The sequence below is a fragment of the Manis javanica genome, chromosome 11 (genome assembly GCF_040802235.1).
Source record: "Manis javanica isolate MJ-LG chromosome 11, MJ_LKY, whole genome shotgun sequence".
Lineage (NCBI taxonomy): Eukaryota > Metazoa > Chordata > Mammalia > Pholidota > Manidae > Manis > Manis javanica.
Window position 1 is genome coordinate 65,807,231 of NC_133166.1, and position 20,569 is coordinate 65,827,799.

Here is a 20,569-nt window from a genome sequence, read left to right on the forward strand (position 1 = left end):
AATATGAGGACTAACCTAGGCAAGAGCAAAGACTGGCTTTGTTGATTTTTCTCCCTTGACTTCAGGCTCAGAATGCAAGAGGGATGGAGAACTGTATGCTTGAGTGTCTTTGGGGTTGGAGCCAGAGGCCTGGGTTATAGAAGCATCTAGAAGTCGGGGTGGTGCAGGTGATTCGCGGTGGAAGAAAGAAGGGTAAATTCAGAGCAGGACTGAGAGCAAAGCAGGAAGCGGGTGGAGCCATTCCCCGGGCAGCAGGCAGACAGAGGGCCAAAGGGCTGGCTTGCGGTCAGTCCACAGATGGGACAGTAGAGCATAAATTCAGGGAAAGTGAAGATAGAATAATTACCAGGAAAAGCAGCTGGAAGGAACGCAAGTGTTTTCTTAGTCCTTAAGGAACTACAGTCTTCAGAGAATTTGGAGAGTGAAAAAAATCTATCTTTAAGGCCCTTCTCCAAGGCAGGGTGGCTGGTGACTCACTAGCTGTGAGAAAAGCCCTGGAAGGCCCTGCTAGGCCCTCCCCTCGGCTCCTGCCTCTCCCTAGTGAGCAAACCCAGGTCATTCGGGGTGAGTGGAAAGAGCCCTGAATGTGGAGTCTGGAGGCCTAATTTTAGTACTATCTCTACCCCATCTAAGCTGGATGACCTAAGGTAAGCCTCTTTTAGCCCCAGGCCTTGGTTTTCTGTAAAATAAAGGAGTGGTAAATTATGTATACTCTCTGAGCCTTGGTTTTCTCATCTGCAGATTGGGGATAATAATAATATAATGTTTCATTGAATTCAAAGTGTCTTTAGTTGTATAATCTGCCATTATTTCATGTATGTTAATAAAGAAAAAACACTGTCTATTCACCTGTAACAATCCACTGATATTAAGACACATTCTGATTTCAGTGATGCTAAAATGTGCATCTCAGAATCAAAGAATATGATATATATCTTATAAGCTTATTCTAAGAATCAAAAGACATAATATAAGTAAACTACTTAGTGTCTGGCACAAAGCAAGAACTCAATAAATGTCAGGTATTTTTATGGTTCAGGGTGGAGCAGGGAGGGAACCACAGGCCAAGGGGATGGAGAAGAGTGAGAGCTGGGTTCTGGAGCCCACTCCCACCTGCCTGGCAGGGACTCCAGTGTCTAGCCCCAGCAGGTGGCAGGGAGAGCAGCTATGTAGCCCATTTTAGGGAGCCACAAGAGAACAAAGTGCCCCCACCAACCCCCATCTGTGTCCCGGAAGTCAGCCTAATCTCCAGGATGAATATATTTTCATTTCTCAGAAGTTCCTGTTAGATGTGCCAAAGTTTTTTTCCCTTTACAATTCAGGCAAACAAGACAGGTTTACTTTGGGTGACCTTCTCACCACCACCCAGAGCCTGCCTGCTGAGTGTAAATACCCAGCCTTGCACCTTCCTGGAGACTCTGAGCAGAAGCCTGGAAAATCAGAGTGTCAGGCCTAAGGAAACAGGTTCTTCACCCCACCTCCCAGCTCCCCTCCAGGCCTTGTCCTAGTAAGGGCAGCACAGTTGGACCAGACTCTAGGGATCATTAATACCTCTCTGTTTTATAGATATGAAAACTAGGACTCAGAGATAAAGCAGGGACTCCCCAGGGGTGTCAAAGCGTGGCAGCCCCAGCCAAGTCCCATCCTCACACACACACCATTGCTGCTCACAGCTTAGCCTGGCAGGACCATCCTCTCTCTCTCTCCATCTGACTTTCAGTGTCTGGAACAGGCAGGAAGCTATCTGTGTCCCTTCTCTCCTGGGCGTCAGGGCTTGGGTTGGAATATCTTTATGCATGTCACTTCCCAGCTGCAGCCCCTGTTGGAGAGCAATGACCAGGTGTTCCCGAGCCGTTAGAGGAGCAGCTACAGTCTGTGTTTCCTGGACCTGGGGTATTTGGGGGTGTTTGCCGAACCTTCTTCTCCTGACTCTTCAGAAGTAGAGGAGCCTGAGTGAGGCTGGGTTGGGAGACCAGGCCCAGGGACTGGCAGGGGGGACGTGGACCTTCCTGGTGGATCAGAATTGAGACTTCCGACCTGGTGAGCTGCCTAATTTCCTCTCCTGGAAAATGTGGCGAGATGATGTAGAAGGGGTGTGTGTCTGCAGAAGGCTTCAGGTGGCCTCCAAACCTGAACTGGTACAATTCTTTTCAGTGCTTGAATGGAAGAGAGCCTCAAGCTGCAGTGTTACCATAATAAGGCCTGGGGCCATGGAGGGCTTTGGGGTTTACATTCATCATCTCACCCCCATGCCACTGCCTGCCCACCCCCTCTCTCTCTTCTCTTCTACCTGCTGTTCCCTTTGACTGAAATGTTTTTCCCTCCATTTTGCTCCATAAATGACTCTAGGTCACAATTCAGTTCTTACCGCACACATCACCTCTTCCAAGAGGACTTGCTTACCCATTCAATCATATCTTACTATTTTATTTTCTTCACAGTCCTCTCCCTATCTGAAAGTATCTGCTTAAAATTTTTGTACCCATTCTCTCCTCATTCAAAGTGGAAAAGTTCTTAATCACCAGTGTATCTCCAGTGCCTGGTCTAGGGACTGTTCATAGATGTTCAATAGCACTTGTAGAATGTGTAAATAAATCCCCTGCCATTCTCCTCTGTGCTGGGCTTTGCCCTTCATCCCAGAAAAAAATATCATGCACTTTTTACTTTCCAGGCTTTGCATCTCCGTTCCCTCTTCTCTACTTCTCCCCACCCCTAGGATTTCTCTTGGGAGATCTGCCTCTCAGGCTCCACAAGGTGCAGGAACCAGAATGTCTCACCAGGATTATTTTCAATGGTTTCCTGGGGTGTTCACCTGTGTAAGAATCGGGAAAGAGAGGACACTCTAATCCTATTTATTGAAAACTATATAATCTTCCCCAATCACTTAAATGCTGCCTATGTCTCTAATTAGAGAGCAGGCTGGGGGAAATTCAGGCACCATTTCCAGGCAGCCTTAGGCAAAGGAGCACTTCTGTTCCTCTTGGGGACCTTCTGGGACTCCAGCTTAGGGGCCAGGACTCCAGACACCTGCTGCCACAAGCTAGCCCCACCACAGACTGGCTTGTTCCCTCAGCCAGAGACCTCTCCCCACTCCCTGAAAAGGATTGGCCACATTCTCAGTGTTTGAATGTTCTCTAGTTGGCCAGATGTGACACATTTGGGGTAAACACCCATGGTCTCAGCTCAGTAGAAACCCGTAACTGTTTTGAGAGTCAACTGATTTCTTTTTGGCCTAACCTAACTGCTCAGAATTGCATAGCTGGTGAACCAGTCCACAGAGCATCGGCTGTATTCCCAGCTTCTCAGGAGCAAACTCTCCAGGAGGACTGGGAGCTAGTCATGTGATAGCCTCGAGGGTCAGAACTGCACTCTCCAGAGCTGTATCAACTGGGTCATGAGATAGAGGAAAAGCCACATGCCTACCTGACCGCCCCAGGCAAAGCAAACAGCTGTCTCAGCCTCAGTGTGCACCCTTCTCCCATTGTGGCACTGAGAGAGCAATTTCTGTGACATCCCTGGCTTAACTGCGGTGACATCTCTGCTCCTTAAAGGTCTTTTGGTTCCTGAGCTAATTTAAAGCTCCAGACAGGGAGGACACACTTAATCCTATTAATGATTTCTGGGCAGGAAACAATGTGCCCAGCCCTCTGAGGGAGTGCCTTTCTGAACCACCTCCATTTGTTCAGGTGCCTGGTGATTGTTTATCAGCCCTTTCAAGAGATTAAGCTGTACTCAGGAGCAGATCACTTAGGAAATAGATCCAGGGGACCTGGACGTACCCAGTGACATGGAGTGTGTGGCCCGCCAACACCATGGTCACTGGTTCTCCAGCTTATTGCTCTTCAAAGACAGTAAGGGGACTTAAGACTGGTGAAAAGAGGGTTCCTTGCTTCATCTCTGCGGTTCACCCAGCCCTTTCACAGGAAAGCAGGATATAGTCCTTGCACTGAGAGATAGTCCAGTGGGGTCATGAACACGAGCAAACATTCACAATACCACATTAGACTCGCCACAGTGTAGGTATTAAGCACAAGATGTCCAGTGAATGTATAGCAGTGGTAACTCCTCCAGCCTCAGGGTCAGGGAAGGCTTCCTGGAGGAGGAGACATGTGCAAGTCTCCCCACTGAGAGATCTGTTGAGGGGCCTCTGAGATGAAAATCCCTGACTTTGAAGTTGGTTCAGGCTACAGCATAAGACCAGAAGAATGGAAATTGAAAGGAAAGGAGCGACACATAGCAGCAATTCACCAGAGAGTTCTGCTTTATTAGGGAAAGGTGCTGGGTTATATAGGAAGGGGCATGAATTGATTGAGGTGTCACTTCTATGGGGCTGGTGGCTGTTGGCTAGGTGCTGGGATTGGGAGGGGAGTGAGAGGTGATTGGGCTTCAGGTGGCACCGGCGGGAACCGAGGACCCCGAAGAGAAGCCGGAAGTTTGCCATCTTACTGGTGGGGGCCCTTCATTCCCCCCTTTCTCCTCTATGGGGTTGTGGACGTTGCTTTCTCTCTGGCTGCTTCCTGCTGAACAGGGGCGGAGAAGGGAGTGAGGGCTTGAGAATTGGGAGGAAAGGGTTGATAGGACTCCCCACAGTAAGGATGAGTAGATGTGGACTTCTTCAGGTTTGGAAATCAATGAAGGTTCCCTGTAACCATAGGTCGAGGACCTGTTGATTCCAATGGTGCCAAGAGGATATGGGTGTCAGGAGCCAGGCGTCTGCAGCCATTGTTTCTAGGAACAGTTTCCAGTGGAGAGAGGGGTCCATCTCAGTGTGTGGTGAGGAGGTCACGTGAGGGTGAGGGATCTTCTGTGGCTAGAAGCTGGTAGTTCCTGAGTAAAAGCTGGTTGAAAGCTTGATTAGAGATTTTTCCGACTTGGCATTTGATGAACTTTATTATACAGGGTAAGAAGAGACAGGCGAGAAGAATGATTATTATGGGGCCTGCAATGGGCCAGAGCCAGGTGAGGAGGGGGTTTGTTAGTATTGACGAGAATGGGTTGGAATTGGAAGCAGAGTGGAGACTGGAGGCAAGGTTAGTGAGTTTGGTAATGTCAGTTTCTACAATGCTGGATTCGTTGATGTAATAGCAGCACTCTTCTTGGAGGAAGATGCAGGTGCCGCCCTTCTCGGCTGTAAGCAGATCTAGGGCCCGCCGGTTTTGAAGGGTGACTTTAGCTAGCAAAGTGACCTGTCTTTGGAGAGAAGCTAGGGAATCGGCAGTGGATGTCAGGGCTCCCTCAAGTTTGGCGTTGAGATCTCTAACTGCCCATAGAGAGTGACTCAAGGCTTCTCCCGAAAACCCTGCCCCAATGGCTGAGGTGATCAAAGAGCTACTGACCATGATGGGAAGGAAAGCAGCTCTTTTTGTGCACAAGGGCAAGGGAGGTTGGAGCTCAAGAAATTCTGCCATGCTGTAAAGTGTTAACTGTGGAATTAGGGTGACAAGAATGCAGGAGGTATCGGAGTTGAGAGGCAGTGAGTTGAAAAGACTGCCATTACACCAAAAGACGCGTCCCGGTTGCATAAAAGTCTTAGAGCCAGAGGTAGGGGTGTAGATAGAGAGGCAGTGAAGTGCACTGGAGAGGGGTGGAGTTGGGCTTACACAGTGGTGGATGGTGAGATTATCTTCGTATTCTGGTTTTCATAGGGGTATGTCTGCCAGGGGGCAGAGGGGTTGTCTTTCTGCATGGAAGGAGTAGTTGGAAATATTAAGGGGCAAGGCGGCCAGCAGTGGGCGCTGTAGTGATGCACACAAGAAACAATTGGCTGTGTTAAGGGTGTTGTTGAGAAAGATGGTGGTGTCCTGAATGAGCTGTAATGAAGAGTAGGAGAAATGGGAAGAGGGGTGGGGATAAGAAGATGAAGAGGCGCCGTCAAGAGTTTGGATAATGACTTTTTCGGAATGTCTGATATCTGATGCAACTTGAGAGATCTGGGAATGAGAGGGAACATACTTTTGAGAGATATGAAGGGTACTGTGGGGGGTCGAGGACCCCCCCCCATAGTAAACTGAGGCTGTGACTCTGACAACTCATCAAGAGTCCCAGGGATCTGGGATTGATAAGGAGAATGAGCCGTTGGGATATTTCATGAAACGGTTGGAGGAGTAATACTGTGGGTACTGGAAGTTACCCATGTAGTGAATGGCGCAAGACCAGTAGGGACATCTCCTGTAGGTGTCTGGCCATCACCTGCAATAGGCTTGTTTTTGGTCATAGAGGAAGCAGAGGTAGGGAGAATAAGGGTAGCTGCTAGTGAACACTTCAGTGGAGGGAGGAAAGTGGAGGTATAAAGGCTCAGAGCAGCTTTTCAGAGGGCAGTCTGGTGTGGCAATGAGGGCAGTAACTTTTGTTTGATGCTGTGTATAAGACTGTCTGACTTTGAATCGCCATACAAAGGAGGCTGGGGTGGCGGGGAAGACAAGAATGAGGAAAAAAGCAAGAGAGCAGTAAAGGAGGAAAAAGTCATGATTTGGGTATGGATGGCAAAGGGGGTGAACGGGATTTTGGAGGAAAGAGGACAGTAAGGTCAGGAGTCTGGAGGGAGGGAGAGTCTGTAAACTTTTGTAGGTTAAGAGATCTTTTAGGTGATGTGGGGACAGAATGGTAAGGGGCACCCTGAATGTCAGTTTATGAGCTTCTTTCTGCAAGAGCTGTCTAGCGGCTAATGCTCGTAGGCAGGGGGCTTATTTCCGAACTGTGGGGTCTAATTGCTTGGAGAGATAAGCTACTGGGGCAAAGGATGGGCCATAATATTGGCCTAGGACTCCTAGAGCTTGACTGGACCTCTCATGAATGTATAATGAGAAGGGCTTCGACAAATCAGGAAGACGGAGAGCTGGGGCTTCCACAAGGGCTTGACAGAGCTTAATGAAGGAGTGTCGGGGTGAGGAGGATAATGGTTTTTTAGGGGGGGCTCTTGCTGAGGTCGTATAGAGGTCTTGCCAACAGGGTGCAGGGAGAAGTTAGGGATCTATGTTCTAAAATATCTAGCCAGGCTTAGAAAGGGCCTAGAAAGGAAAGGATTTCTGTCTTGGTTTTGGGAATGGGCAGGTCAGAGAAGAGCTATTTTCTGTCTAAGGTAATGGACTTTCTTTGTTGAGATAGAAGGAATCTGAGGTAAGTGACAGAAGGGGAAGAGATTTGAGCTTTGACGGGGGATACTCGGTAACCTATGGAGACTAGAAGGTTAAGTAGGGAGGCAGTGTCAAGTTGAGACTGTTCCCACGAGAGACTGCAGAGTAGAAGATTGTTTATGTATTATAATAAGGTGGACTTGGAGTGATCATGATGAAACTGTTTGAGGTCTTGAGCTAGGACCTGTCTAAAATATGGGGACTATCTCGGAAGCTTTGTGGCAAAACTGTCCAAGTGAGTTGTTCAGAATGTCTTGTGTATGGGTTCGTCCAGGTGAAGATGAAAAAATCTTGGGAGCAGGGGTCTAGAGGGATAGAAAAATGGGTCTTTGAGATCTAGGACTGAGAAGTGGGATGCTGAGGCAGGGATCTGCGATAAAAGGATGTATGGATTTGGAACTAAGGGATGGATAGGGACAACGGCTATGTTGATGAGGTGAAGGTCTTGGACAAGGCGGAAAGATCCGTTGGTTTTTTTAACAGCTAATATGGGGGTATTAAATGGGGAGTGAGTGGGTCTGAGGTAATTTTTGTTTAAGAGATCTTGAATGATGGGTTGGAGGCCTATGAGGGCTGAAGTGGTTAGGGGGTATTGGGCCTGACAGATATACTGAGAGGGATCACGTAATTTGATAGAGGCAGGGGGACATAGGGCTACGGAGGGGCTTGTAATTTCCCAAACTTTGGGATTTACAGGGTGTATGAGGGCTGAACCAGAGCTTTCATTGGGTAGAGGGGGTTTGTCGGCTATGAGGGCCATCAGAAAGGGAGTACTGGGGGCTGTGGGAGTGGATATAGTTATGGAAACGTGGAGGAGAGAAAGGATGTCCCCATCCTAGTAAAGGGATGGGACACTGGGGCATAACTAGGAAGGAGTGGGAGAAAGGTATGGGATTGTCTTGGATTGTGCATAAAAGGGGGGGGTTTAATGGGAAAATCTGTTCACCTCCTACCCCGACTATAGGAGTAATGGCTGGGGTGGTAGGGCCCCAGTATTCTCGCAAGACTGAGAAGGTGGCTCCTGTATCTAGGAGGAAGGAAATGGGGCGACCGTCTACTGTTAAAGTAACCCTGGGCTACACTTTGGTGATGGAAATGGTCGGGCGAGAAGCCCCCGGGCCCCATCAATCTTCTTCTGCCAGCCCCACTACGGCGGGCTTAGGATGGGGGTTGTTCGTCCAGCCTCCCCTTCGGGTGGTTGGGCAATCAGACCCCCAGTGGCCCTTTTTGTGGCATCTGGGGCATGGGGTGGTAGGAGATCTGGGGGAGGGGCATGCCCTTGACCAATGTCCCTCTTTTCCGCACTTGAAACAAGCTCTTTGGGGGGGGCTTGTTTGTAGAGGGGCGCCCAGGTTGTGGTTTTATCAGCTGGGCCAACATCTGGAAATTGGCCTGATCAGCCTTTTGTTTACAGCGTTCTTTCTCCTCCTCCCGGTTATGGAAGACTTTAAAGGCCACTGTTAGGATCTCAGTCTGTGGGGTAGTGGGGCCCTGTTCTAACTTTTTGAGTTTAGCTTTAATGTCAGGGTAGCTTTGAGCTAGGAAGTATGTCATAAGGACATGTCTTCCTTCAGGTGTTTCTGGGTCCAGGCTGGTATGCTGTAATAGGGCTTGAGTGAGTCTGTCTAAGAACTCGGAGGGGGTTTCGTCTCTCTTTTGAATTATGTCTTGGAGTTTTTGAAAATTGACTACTTTACGAGCTGCCTTTTTCAGACCTGCTATTAAGCAGGAGGCAAAAATATCTCGAGAGCGGAGACCTACGGTGGTGTTATAATTCCAGTGTGAGTCTTGTTCGGGAACAGCAGTGGGGCTAGGGGGATAGGTGGGGTCAGTCCTGTGGGTTTCGGTAGCGTGTGTTTGGGCGAAGTCCCAAACTCATCTACGCTCTTCAGGGAGGAGAGTATTGGCCAGGAGCATGAAAATGTCATGATGTGTGAGGCTGTAAGACTGGAGGGTCCATTGAAACTCCTTGATGAATGTCATGGGATCAGTGGAAAAGGAACTTAGGCGTTTCTCTAGTTGGGCTAAATCTCCTAAGGAGAAAGGGATGTGAACCCGCACGATGCCTTCGGATCTTGCTACCTCCCGGAGGGGGGCGATAATTTTGGGAGGCCCTCGGGACTGAGTCTGAGGGGGACTGAAGGGTTCTGGCTCAGTCTGTGGGGGAGTGACGCGGTCTAGCCGTGCCTATTCAAGCAGGTCCTGAAGTGCGGAAGGGGGGCAAAGAAAATAAAGATAGGTTTCGGCACCAATGAAAGGAAAGGAGAGACACATAGCAGCAATTCACCGGAGAGTTCCGCTTTATTAGGGAAAGGTGCTGGGTTATATAGGAATGGGCATGAATTGATTGAGGTGTCACTTCTACGGGGCTGTTGGCTGTTGGCTAGGTGCTGGGATTGGGAGGGGAGCGAGAAGTGATTGGGCTTCAGGTGGCACCGGCGGGAACCGAGGACCCCCCCCCCCAAGAGAAGCCGGAAGTTTGCCATCTTACTGGTGGGGGCCCTTCAGAAATGTTGGGCAGGAGAATAGATATGAGTTGGGTGGAGAGAGAATAAGGTCAGTAAATCCCCCTAGAAAGGACTCAGCTAACCAGTTAAAACTAGAAAGCCAGAAAAGACTCAGAGTTAATGAGTTAATCAGTTAAAGCTCAAAAAGTCAGGAGCAGGAAGGCCTTGAATGTTTGAATATTCCCCAGAAAAAGAGAAGTATCTGAGCACAACCCATGTCTTCATTGTGCCATTATAAGATTTACTCTAGTCTGCTAAGAGACCCAGGTATAAACAACATAATAAAGACAGGGAGATCCCACCTTAAAGCCAAAATTGCATTTTGAAAAAACCCAGGAAGTTAAGAAGTAAGATTCTTAACATACTCTTTAGCAAACAAATAACTCTGCCCACCTGGGAGGAAGGGCAGACAGTCTTGATTGATATGCTCCCAAACCGGGAAGATTCTATCCTGGGAGGGGACCAGAGCAGTAAATTTCTTGTTTTAAGCTAATTTTGCAGAATTATCTAGAGGACTGATAAGAAACGTAATGTCTCATCAAAGATACTTGAGACCACTTAACAAGCCCACACCCTTAGCCCTTTGTCACATTCCTGAAAAATCCTTAAAAGGGGGAACCCCTAACCTTTCAGTGTGCTTCCCTCTGAGGTCGCCTGCACTTTCTAAGTAACTTTAAATTAAACTTAGTCTGCCTCACTACTGTGTCTCTGCCCTTCAATTCTTTGTTGCGGCGGGAACAAGAACCGAGGAAAATACACAACGCCACCACCCACAACAGAAATAATTCAACTCCCTCATGAACTTATGAGAGCGGTTAGCAACATCTTAAAAAGATGCCGAGATCCAGGAACACAGTTATTGACTCCAGGATAATTTGCTTCAAGCCCCTACCTTGAGCTTTCTGAGAATACATTGGCAAGGAAGACTAGCTTGCAGAGGTCCCTTTAAAAGAGGAGGGGCGATTCCTCAGGCCGCTCCCTCTTGTTAATATGAATCTTAAGTATTGATATGGGGGCGTGGCGCCTCTTCCAGCTGGGCTAACCAGCCTGGGGCTCCCGGTTTCACAAAGAGAAAAGTGACAGAAGCCGTGTAGTGGGAGACGGAGAGAGAGCAGAGCGCCCGGAAGCCACCCAGTCTTGGGGGAGCGTTCAGCTCCCCCAGCCCCGGCTCCCACCCTGTCCGGGGGGCTCCTCAAGCCCTCGGCCCCACTCCCGGGCTCCCCATGGAAGCCAGCTGTGCCCCGGGAGGAGCAGGAGGAGGAGTCGGCTGAATGCCCGCGGTGCGCCCCGGGCCCCTGAGCCCAGCCAGCTCCGCGCCGCTGCTCTAAGACCTCCGCGCCCCCTGCGCCCCCTACCCGGGACCGCGCAGCCTACGCCCGCCCCTCCCCCCGGGGCTTCGCCCGGGACCAGCCCCCAGCCCTCTTGCCAGCGCCCAGGCGGGAGCTCTGGGCCGGGCGCACCGCCGCCCTGGAGTGAGGGAAGCCCAGTCGAAGGGGGTCTCCGGAGCCAGCCGTGATGGATGCCGTCTTGGAGCCTTTCCCGGCCGACAGGCTGTTCCCCGGATCCAGCTTCCTGGACTTGGGGGATCTGAACGAGTCGGATTTCCTCAACAATGCGGTAAGATGAAGAATCTGCGCCCCGTTTCCACCACTCCACATCGCGACACGCGTGGGCGTCCCCCCCTCCAAAGGAGCGGACTGCACATCACTGGGCCTTAGTGGGGGGAGGGGGCTCCGGGCAAGATCCCCTGGAGGGTCACATGCTTAGAGTTCAGATCCCTCGACACCGCCCTAGACCCCGAACCTGGACCGGAGCCTCTGAGTTTGCGTCAGTGCTTCCCCCTCGTGAGGGCTCCATCATGGGCTAAATTTCCCTCCGCCTTTAGAGGGGAGGAATACACCCAGGCGTCGGGACCATCCGATCTTCGGATGGGAGCTCAAGAGACACCAGTCCTGTCCCCCGCCAAGTCTTCTAGTCGCTTTCCACCCACCCAGGGTTCCGGGACCAGATTGGGCGCTAAGTGGCGGCGCCCTTTGCTGCGCGCCCTTTAGGACCTCGGTGGCTCCAACGTTGGTTCTCCGCTGGGGGGCGCACAGAGAAGTGTTAGGGAGGCCAGAAATCCGACGCCCCTTGGGGGGGCCAGAGCCAGACCTGGATTCTGAGCCAGACCCTAAACTCAGGGGTGCTCAACGGCTTCCCCAAGGAGTCAGGCCCGACATCCCTCAGGGAAGGACCTGACGCTCAACTGGGCAGGGCAGCACAGGGTGATTGGTCAGGACAAGGAAGGTCGTCTCCCCATCCCTGTGTCTCCAGGTCTGTTTCTCTGACCCTCCTGTCTCTGACTTTCTCTGTCTCTCCCTGTGTCTTCCACTGTATCTGTCTCTGAGCCCGTCCTTCTCTGCTTTCTCTGTTCCCCTCCCTCTCTAAGGAAACGTGGCTTCTCTCTCCTGCCCTCCCTTCCTCCCTCTCTTAGGCTCAGCCCTAAAGCCCTGCCGGTGGGGAGGGGCGTGGCTCCATAATAGGACAGAATATTTGGGTTCAGGTGGGTCAATCCGGTTGAAATGTGGCCAGATAGGGGAATCTGGTGGGGTCCCCCCAGCAGTGAACCGTCAGTCTCACACACATACCCAGTGGTCAACTCAGGGGTCTCTGCTGGCTGGTCTCCACCTCCTGGGACAAAGATAAACTTGGCTAGACAAGTGCATAGAGACTTAAAGGATTGGACTTCCACCTAGACTGTCCCAGCTCCTAGACTGCTGGTGAGGAAACAAACCAAGGGACAGCAACCGAGTCAGGGAGGCAGGGTGTGAGGTCTAGTCCTCCATCCTCCATTAGGCAGCAGATTTGGATTATCCTGCTCTCTGAGAAAGACCCCTGGTTCCAGTCAGAGGGAGCACAGTTCTGCAGACAGGCCAGGAGGGAGAGGGAACAGGGCTTCAACCAGCAGTTGGGGGACCTGGATTCTAGTCCTGCCTGCTTCTGCCTCCCCGTGTGAGCCTGGGCACCCCACTAGGTCTCCTCCCTGGGCCTCAGTTTCTTTGTCTATAAAATGAGGAGAGGTTGAATCAAGTCTTTCTAAGGGTGGTCTGGCACAGATCCTATGAATAAAGTGGCAGGGATCTGGGGTCCCATTCACCCCCTCCTGGAGTTGGTAACAGATCCTGGGCAGAGGGAGGGAGTTTGTTCTTGTGCCCTTGCAGTCAGGGGAGGTGGTAGAGACCCCTGTAACATCCCCTCAGTCCTCAGCAGCTCTGAACTAGGCTTTCTTCTGAATGAACTCCACTGCCTACAGCCTCTTCCTGCTGCTCCATTCAGCCTTGTGTCCCCAGCTGCTCATCCGGGCCTTAGTCCATCAAGGAAAGGAGGCACCATCAGACAGTGGTATCTAGACTGGGATGGGGAGGGAAAGCCCTGCTGGGAAGCTCCTGACTTTGGGCCTAGGCAAGGTCAGGCAAGGCAGGGGGAGAGGAAAGGACTTACTAGAAGAGACAGAAAGACCTCCTGGGCTAGGAATAAGGAAATTTGGCTCTAGCTGTGCTTCTGCCACCAGCCAGCTGCGCAGTTCAGACAAGTGACTTTTTTTCCTCTGGGCCTTCGTTTCCTCATCTGAAAAATGGAGATACTAAACCTTCATTATGGCATCATTGTAGAGAATCATAGGACAATGCCTGGTAGGTAAATTTCTATAGTTAACTTCCTCCAGAGACTAGATGGGGTGGTAAGGACTGCTCAGCTAGGAGTTGCTGTGTGACCTTGAGCAAGTCACTCTTTCTCTGGTCCCTCTGTTTAAGGCAAGGTTCCTTCCAGCTGGGCCCCCATACCAAGCCCACCCCCATCTTCCTCTTCATTCTGCATGGAATGTTGCCAGGACTAAGGATGAGAAGGGATGGAATCTGTGTGCTTCTCAGTCTGGACAATGGAGAGCGGGGTATTCACTATCATTCTTAAAAATGCAGATAAAAGCCATAAAATTACATGGAAAAAGTGTGTGCTGTGTTGCTCTGTGCAAAAATAAAAAATCAAAAGTATGTTCAGTCTGAATACAACTCTGTAAGAAATACGCATTTGCTTGGACAGAAGCAGGAAAATGAGTATGCAAAGTAAAGTCTAGTGTGCTGGGAGGTGCCTAGGGGTCCTTTATTTCTTCTTTTGTGAAAGATACCTTCATGCTGTTGAAATCTTGTCTATGTGATTCTCAGAGGTGCCCCTCAGAAGGGGCTGCCCTTTCTGTCAGATGTGGCGGCTTCCTCTCCCCACTCTGCCACAGTTCCTGATATGGCTGCCCTAGAGCCCTCTTCCCCTGTGCCCTGTGATCCTTCAACCCCTGGACAGGTATGAGAGAGGGTCTGGTGCACAGAGAACTGAGATTAAGGAAGGGAGGGAGAACAGCTGTGTCTGTACCCACTAAGTCTGTGTGCCTGTTGCCTGCCTCCTCTGGCTAAGGGAAATGGATGACTCTTTTCTCTAGAGTGAAATGGTTTTGAATCCCAGAGAAGCCCCAGCTGGAAGGGTGAAGGAAGGAGGAGGAGGAGGAAGAGGAGCTCTGTTGTCTCAGAAGGGAGCAGCAGGAAGCTGCAAGGATGTTTGCCCAGCACACTCATTTTCCTCCCAGCCATTGGGGGGGCCAAGTGTGGGACTGACCAGGACCCAGAGACCAGCCCAGGGCAAGGGAGATGTTGGTGCTAAGCCTGATCCTGTTCCCCAGGCCTGCAGCCTGGCTTCTCTTGAGCTAAATGAAGAAGTAGATAACCACCACCACCACCACTACCCTCTAGCCTTTGGGGGATTTAGGGAGATTAGAAAAGAATGTGCATTTGGGTGTTTCTATGTCTGTGTGGGGGCCTTTAACAGCCCTTAAAAGGGGCGATGTGTGTGTGTGTGTGTGTTTCCCTTTAAATTCTCACCAACAGGAAAGAGGACTCAAGGGCCAAGGCACTCTGGTCTCATAGAATCCACTCGGAAAAAAACTAATGGCAGGTCTGATATCTCAGGGCTCCTCTTCAGCAAGGCAGATCTCCCTAAACACATCTCCAAAACACTGAGTTTGTTTCAGGCTGGGGATTTCTGTACTGCTTTTGATTCCCTCACTGGGATATGAGCTCCCTGAAGGCAGGGGTTTATGTCTGGTTCACTGTGGTATTCCCAGTGCCTAGTACAGTGCTTGGCAAGAGTAGGCCTCAACCAACCATTGCTGAATGAATGAAAGGGAGTCAAGGCCAGACCCCACATTTTTAGGGAGGAGGGAAAATGATGCTTAATGTACTCCCACCTATCAGGGTCCTATAGCCCACACTGTCTTGGAGGTTCAGGAAAGGCTCTCCATGGCATCCTAGGAGTTGTCATTGCCTGGAGCCATCCTCATCCTGCAGATGGCTATCACATCTGTACTATCACAGGCCTCCACAGCCCCTAGTCTAGAGCTGGCTGACCCACTGCAGATTTGAACTTGTGGCTTAGGCCTCAAGCTTGAGCACTGGCTCTATATTCCCCAGTTTCCTCTTGTTCTGGTTGCTCTGGGACTCTGGATCCACACTAAGCTGAAAACTTTTCTATTCCTGCCTCAGGGCCTTTGCACATGCTGTTCCTGATTTTTAGAATACTTTCTCTGCCTTTCTAGCTCACCTTCCTCAGTTCAAATGTCACATCTTTAGAGAGCCTCCCAGACCACATGTTTTCTGTTTCAGTCCTTCAGAGCCCTTATCTCAGTTTGCAATATTTTATTGGCTTATTGTCCATTTCCTCCATGAGAAGCAAGTTCCATGAAAACAGAAAACATGTCACTTTTGTACATTGCCTTAAAGCTAGCACTGTACTGTGGCACAAAATAGGTGCTTAAATAATAAAACTCCACCATAAGGCAATAAGCTGAGTCCCAAGTTTCCTATCATGTAAAATATGCAGTTATATTATTGCAGGATTAATAACAAATAATATTTTGTTTGGTCTGTACTATCACAAAAAGCACAAAAGTAAAGATTATGAAACCTTACTGCATGCAACAGACCAAACACAAAAGCTCCAAAGGAGAACAAGGCAGTCACTTCCCTACAAGCCCGCAGAAAGAAGAGTTTTTCCCACCTTTGCTTGAGATGGGCCCCAGGCATAGAACCTGAAGTCAAGTGTTGGTCACATTGTATTGGACTTTCCTCCATTTCAACTGTTTACTGTATTTGCAAAGAAAATTTCTTCAGACTGGGGCAGTCCATGTAAATAAAGAAGGGGAGAAGGCTTTCAAAAAGTCAGGCCTTAGTATCCAAGAAGTGTACTGATAATTCCAGAAGGAGCCCCAGGGTTCTCAGCATTCTGGGCTGGCCCACCATGAGGATGAGGGGGATGCTGGATCCCACAGACATGCTGTCCATGCCCTGATCTGCGTGAAGTCCCTCCGGCTTCCCTGGACCAGCTGGGGATTTGCTTGGTCTTTCTTCAGTACACACATCCAGTCCTTTAACAACCGGGCACTGAAGGACTGCTCACACTGCTCACTATGTATAATGACCACCAGCCACTCATAGCCAAATAAGAGAGACACAGAGGGAAACAGACAGGAGCAGCAGGCCAGGTACCATGATAGAGCAGAATAGAATGGTAGCCTGAAGAGGGGTACCCAGCCAAGCTGGAGGTCACAGGAGGCTTCAGAGGAGGTGACCTCTTCACCCTCCCCTGCAATGTCCCCAACCCTATTGGCAAAGAAGTTACTAGAAAGCATTTCAGCAGAGAGGACTAGGGCTGTGTCTCTTTTATTGAGCATGTATAGTTATTGTCCCCTGTGAAGATGAGAAAGCTGAGACTTAGAGAAGAGGGAACATCTTAATTCTGTTTTGGGGGCAAGGGTCCCACAGAGTGAGTCACAGAGGGGTGAGAACCATCTTCGTCCTGTTGTTTTGTGGTTTGAACTTTAGCTCTAGGGTGAGGCAAGTTTGGGTTCTTGGGTGTCACAAGACCCCACCTTCATCTTTCTGCACTTCCATCCTTAGGGCACCACAGATGCCTCCAGTATTCAGGGCAGAGCCAGCAGGTTGGCTTTCTTGTGAGAGGAGAAGCCCCACATCAATGCATCTCTTCACATTCACTCTGGGATGCTGCTCCCAGCCCACCTGAGAACTGGGACCGTTACTCTCTGCAGCTCCCAGGACACCCCAGGAGATTTGTTTATGTCTGCGCTGGCCTGGCTACTGTGCTGGGGGGGGAGATGAACGACATCCCTCTTTGTATCTTCCCATCCCTTGAGTGCCTCCTGCAAGTCCTGGTACTGAAGCCCTCCAGGAGCATCGCTCTCTGGGACCTGGCTTGCCCCTGAACCTCCCTCAAGAAACCAGCTCCAGATGCTGGAGAACAGGCTGTTCTTCTGGAAGTCTCCACACTCCAGGAGGCAGGATGGAAGAGAAAGATTTGGGTGGAGTTAAGTCAAGACCATGAGCACTGCTTTGGCTGGAGCTCTGTGAACCCCCTTCAGCAGACTAGGGAAAGCCAAAATAAGTGGCAGGACCCTTGCCCAGGACTGGGGGAAAAGTAGAGGTTAGGGTGTCTGGTTCAGAATAAGCTGGGATGGGCAAAGTGTGGCTCACAACTTTGACCATCAGAGAAGATATATCAAAGGTGTCAATGTCCTTGGAATGTCACAGATCCAGATCTCCATGACCTGGACACCATATCAACAATGAGGCCAGCATGACAGTTGGGCTATAACGGGCTTCCCTGCCTCTCCCAGCTCTCCCAGGACAGCGCCCTCACTGCTGCTGCCTTGGCCCTTGGTTCCCAGCCCAGGAGCCATTTCACCCATCACAGAGAGACTGACACATCTGGCTGGGCTGTGTGATCCAACATAACAGCTGGACAGCAGCAGCTGTCCCCCTCTTTCCTTTCCAAAAGAGTAACAAAAATGAAAGCAGCAGTGGAGTACAGCCAGCTCTTCAGGCCCTTAGGGAGAGCTGGGAGGAAGTTTTGAAGTAGTGGTTGAGGGAACTTTCTTCAGAGGCAGATAGGCCAGGCCTTTGCTCAGGTGTTGCCCTCTCCTTGGAATGTCCTCACCTCATTTCCCTAGCTTCCTGTGTGACCTTGGCAAGTAACTTCCCCTTTCTGGGCCCTGGCTTCCTTGAACTTAATTGGGCTGAGAGTTCTTTGAGGGCAAGGAATGTCAGGCAGTAACTTTGGTCTCTTGCCTACATAGTTGTAACTATAGGGAGTGAGCACTCAGGAGATGATTATTTTTCTGGTTGGATGGATAGGTGGGTAAGTGGAAGGAAGGAGGGAGTGGGGAGGGGTGACAGATGGATGAATGGGTCAGTGGATGGATCATGGAAGAAAGGACACTTCTGGGCATCAGGAGAGGGATGGCCAGGGATGAGCAAAACCTGGGCTCTGGGTGAGGACCCAGCACAAGGAGTAAGAGGGCCATACTGTTTAATCTGGCCCTGTTCTAGGTGTTGGGATGCAGCTTTGATGGAATCTACTTTTCTTTAAAGTGGATTTTATTTATTTATTCAAGTAGTGAATCTTAATCTAAATCCCACATCTACCTTTCACTTCACCATCATAGCCTTTTCTATTATGAAATAGATTGTGCACATAAAAGAATATATATAATGGACATATATGAGTTATAATGTATAATAAAGTGGATACCTGGGTACTCACTACCTAGCTATAGGAGTAGATCCAGCTCTGAATATCTTGGTGTCTCAAAGCCACCTGAGTTTGTGGAAGAGGTGAGCTGTAGACCCTAAATCCACTCTACTCTGGGAAATTCTGAACAGGAATATCTGAGACCTGTGATCTGCTGTCCCAGATCTGAGCTAACCATACAGCAAGTCTACAGGTCAGATGGCAGGTACTTCAACAAGCAGTGCAAAGCCGTGCCATACATGAGGTGGGGTAGGATGGTAACAGTTGCCTTTAGCTGCTCAGACCTGGGAGCAAATCCTGGCTTTTACTGTTCGTCACCTCTGTGACCTTGGAAAGGTGCTTCACCTGTCCCAGTTTATTTCCTCATCCATAAAGTAGGGATGACTGTAGAACATAGGGTTCTTAGGATTCCATTAAATAACTCTTGTGGAAGGCCTAGCACAGTGCCTGGCACATAGCAAACCCTCTATAAATAAACAAGAGGTGCTGCTGTTTTTATTCTGATGGTTGTTGTCATTGTCCATTGTCCAGCACTGGACAGCTCTGGGAAGAATGTCCCACCTACCCATCCCTGTGCTGAATTCTGATCATAGGAATTTTATTATCCTATCTGTCTGACCTCTCTGGAGCTGGAAGGCTCTTTCAGGTAAAGCCGAAAGACTTCTCAGGGCTCTGTCTTTCTGGGCATCAGGAGATGGATGGCCAGGGATGAGCAAAACCGGGGCTCTGGGTGAGGACCCAGCCCAAGGAGTAAGAGGGCCATATTGTTAAATCTGGCCCTGTTCTAGGTGTGGGATGCAGCAGCAGGAAATCAATCATTTTCCAGCAACCAGTGTTGTCATATGTGCTAAAGAGCACAAGCTCTGCAGTCAAAGCTTGGGTTCAAATCCTAGCTCAACCTTTTGCTAACCGAATGAACCTGGGTAAGCTACTTAACTTCTCTGTGCCTCAGTTTCCTCAGTCATTAAATGGGGGTACTAATAGTACCTGCCTTGTCTTCCAAAACTTAAATGAGATGCTGCAAGAAGGAGCTAGAACAATGCCTGGTACATGAATGTTAGCTATTATTATTGTCATAACTACTAGGCATACTGTATGCCAGGCCCTGTAGGGAGTTCAAGGATGAACTCCACCCTAGATCCTACCCTCAAGGAAGTTAAAGTTCAGAGAGAGAGATGGGTCCCATTATGCATAATTAGAGTTCAAGGCATGATATTTACCAGTCACCTAACAGTCTATGAATTGTGGTAAAGGGGAGAGGACTCTTGCAGCTAGTTGATCAAGTAAGGCCTCCTGGAGGAAGCAGCATTTGAATTGGGCCTTAAAGGATGATAGGAGTTGGAATGAAGAGGTAAAGGGCAAGGGTATTCCAGGCACAAGGAACAGTACAAGCAAAGGCCCAGTAGGGTACATCGTGATGGGACCCCACAGAAGGTCTGAAGAGCTGGGAGTGGTCACCCAACCAGGCTGAGGGAAGAGAAATGAGGGGCTCCAGCTCTAGTGGTAAATTGAGATCCATTTATAACAGACATTGAATCCTATGCTTAGGGGCTAGGAGTTTTTTCAGCAGGCAGGAGGGAGCCAGTGATAGCTCTGAGCTGGACAAGGTGGTAGTCCCAGCAACTCTGAACCACCTGCTGTTAGGTCTAGAGTCCATTAGGGGGATCTCAGCTGTCAACCTCTCGGGATGATGAGGGACCCTTCCTCAAGAGACACAGAGTTGTGGGTCCTCCCAGAACCCAGAGCAGCCTGAGGCAGCAGCTGACTCCAGGTCCCTTCTCTCCTCTTTCACCCCCTGCTCTGATGTGACTCTTATACTGGACCAGGAGTACCAGTTTCCTTCTGGCTCTCTCATCCCTAGCACTTGGGGCTAGGCTGGCCTGGGGAGGCCCCAGGCAACTCCATCCTTGCAGAGGAACAGGCTGTCCATCTTCAGGGCTGAAGATCTCTGGCCTGGACCATGTCCTGACTACTGGCCCAACCCCAAGACCCTAACAGTGATCCCCACCCCTCCAACACCTCAGGACGCTCCACTATCAGGCAAAGCGCATCCCAGTTGGGCCCAGGGGCCTAGAAGGATCTGAGCCCTCCTTCTGGGTCCAAGCCAGCCTGATACCTCACCTCCCTGGCCCTCCCACCCATCAGCTGGTACAAGATGCCCAGAGCTCCTTTCATCATCCTCCTGGAGAGGAGGCCTAGCCCTGCCCTCTGCTGTCCCAAAGGCTTCAGCCCTTTCTCTCCCAGAGCTGCAAATCAATTCCACATTTGGGATCTGGCATGTACTATCTGCTCAGAACTTTCTCC

General features: G+C 50.1%; 1 protein-coding gene across 2 annotated transcripts in view; it reads left to right on the top strand.

Moving 5' to 3' along the window:
* The first annotated feature begins 10,668 nt into the window (after nucleotides 1–10,668).
* Nucleotides 10,669–20,569, top strand: part of CREB3L1 (cAMP responsive element binding protein 3 like 1) — a 47,416-nt gene continuing 37,515 nt past the window's right edge. Inside the window, exon 1 of one of the 2 annotated variants that reach the window (XM_036994090.2) lies at nucleotides 10,669–11,257. In XM_036994090.2, the coding sequence (XP_036849985.1) occupies nucleotides 11,156–11,257 (102 nt within the window). In that variant the 5' untranslated portion in view covers nucleotides 10,669–11,155. The remainder of the gene's footprint in view (nucleotides 11,258–20,569) is intronic. The other variant, XM_017675734.3, reaches the window with a different exon arrangement.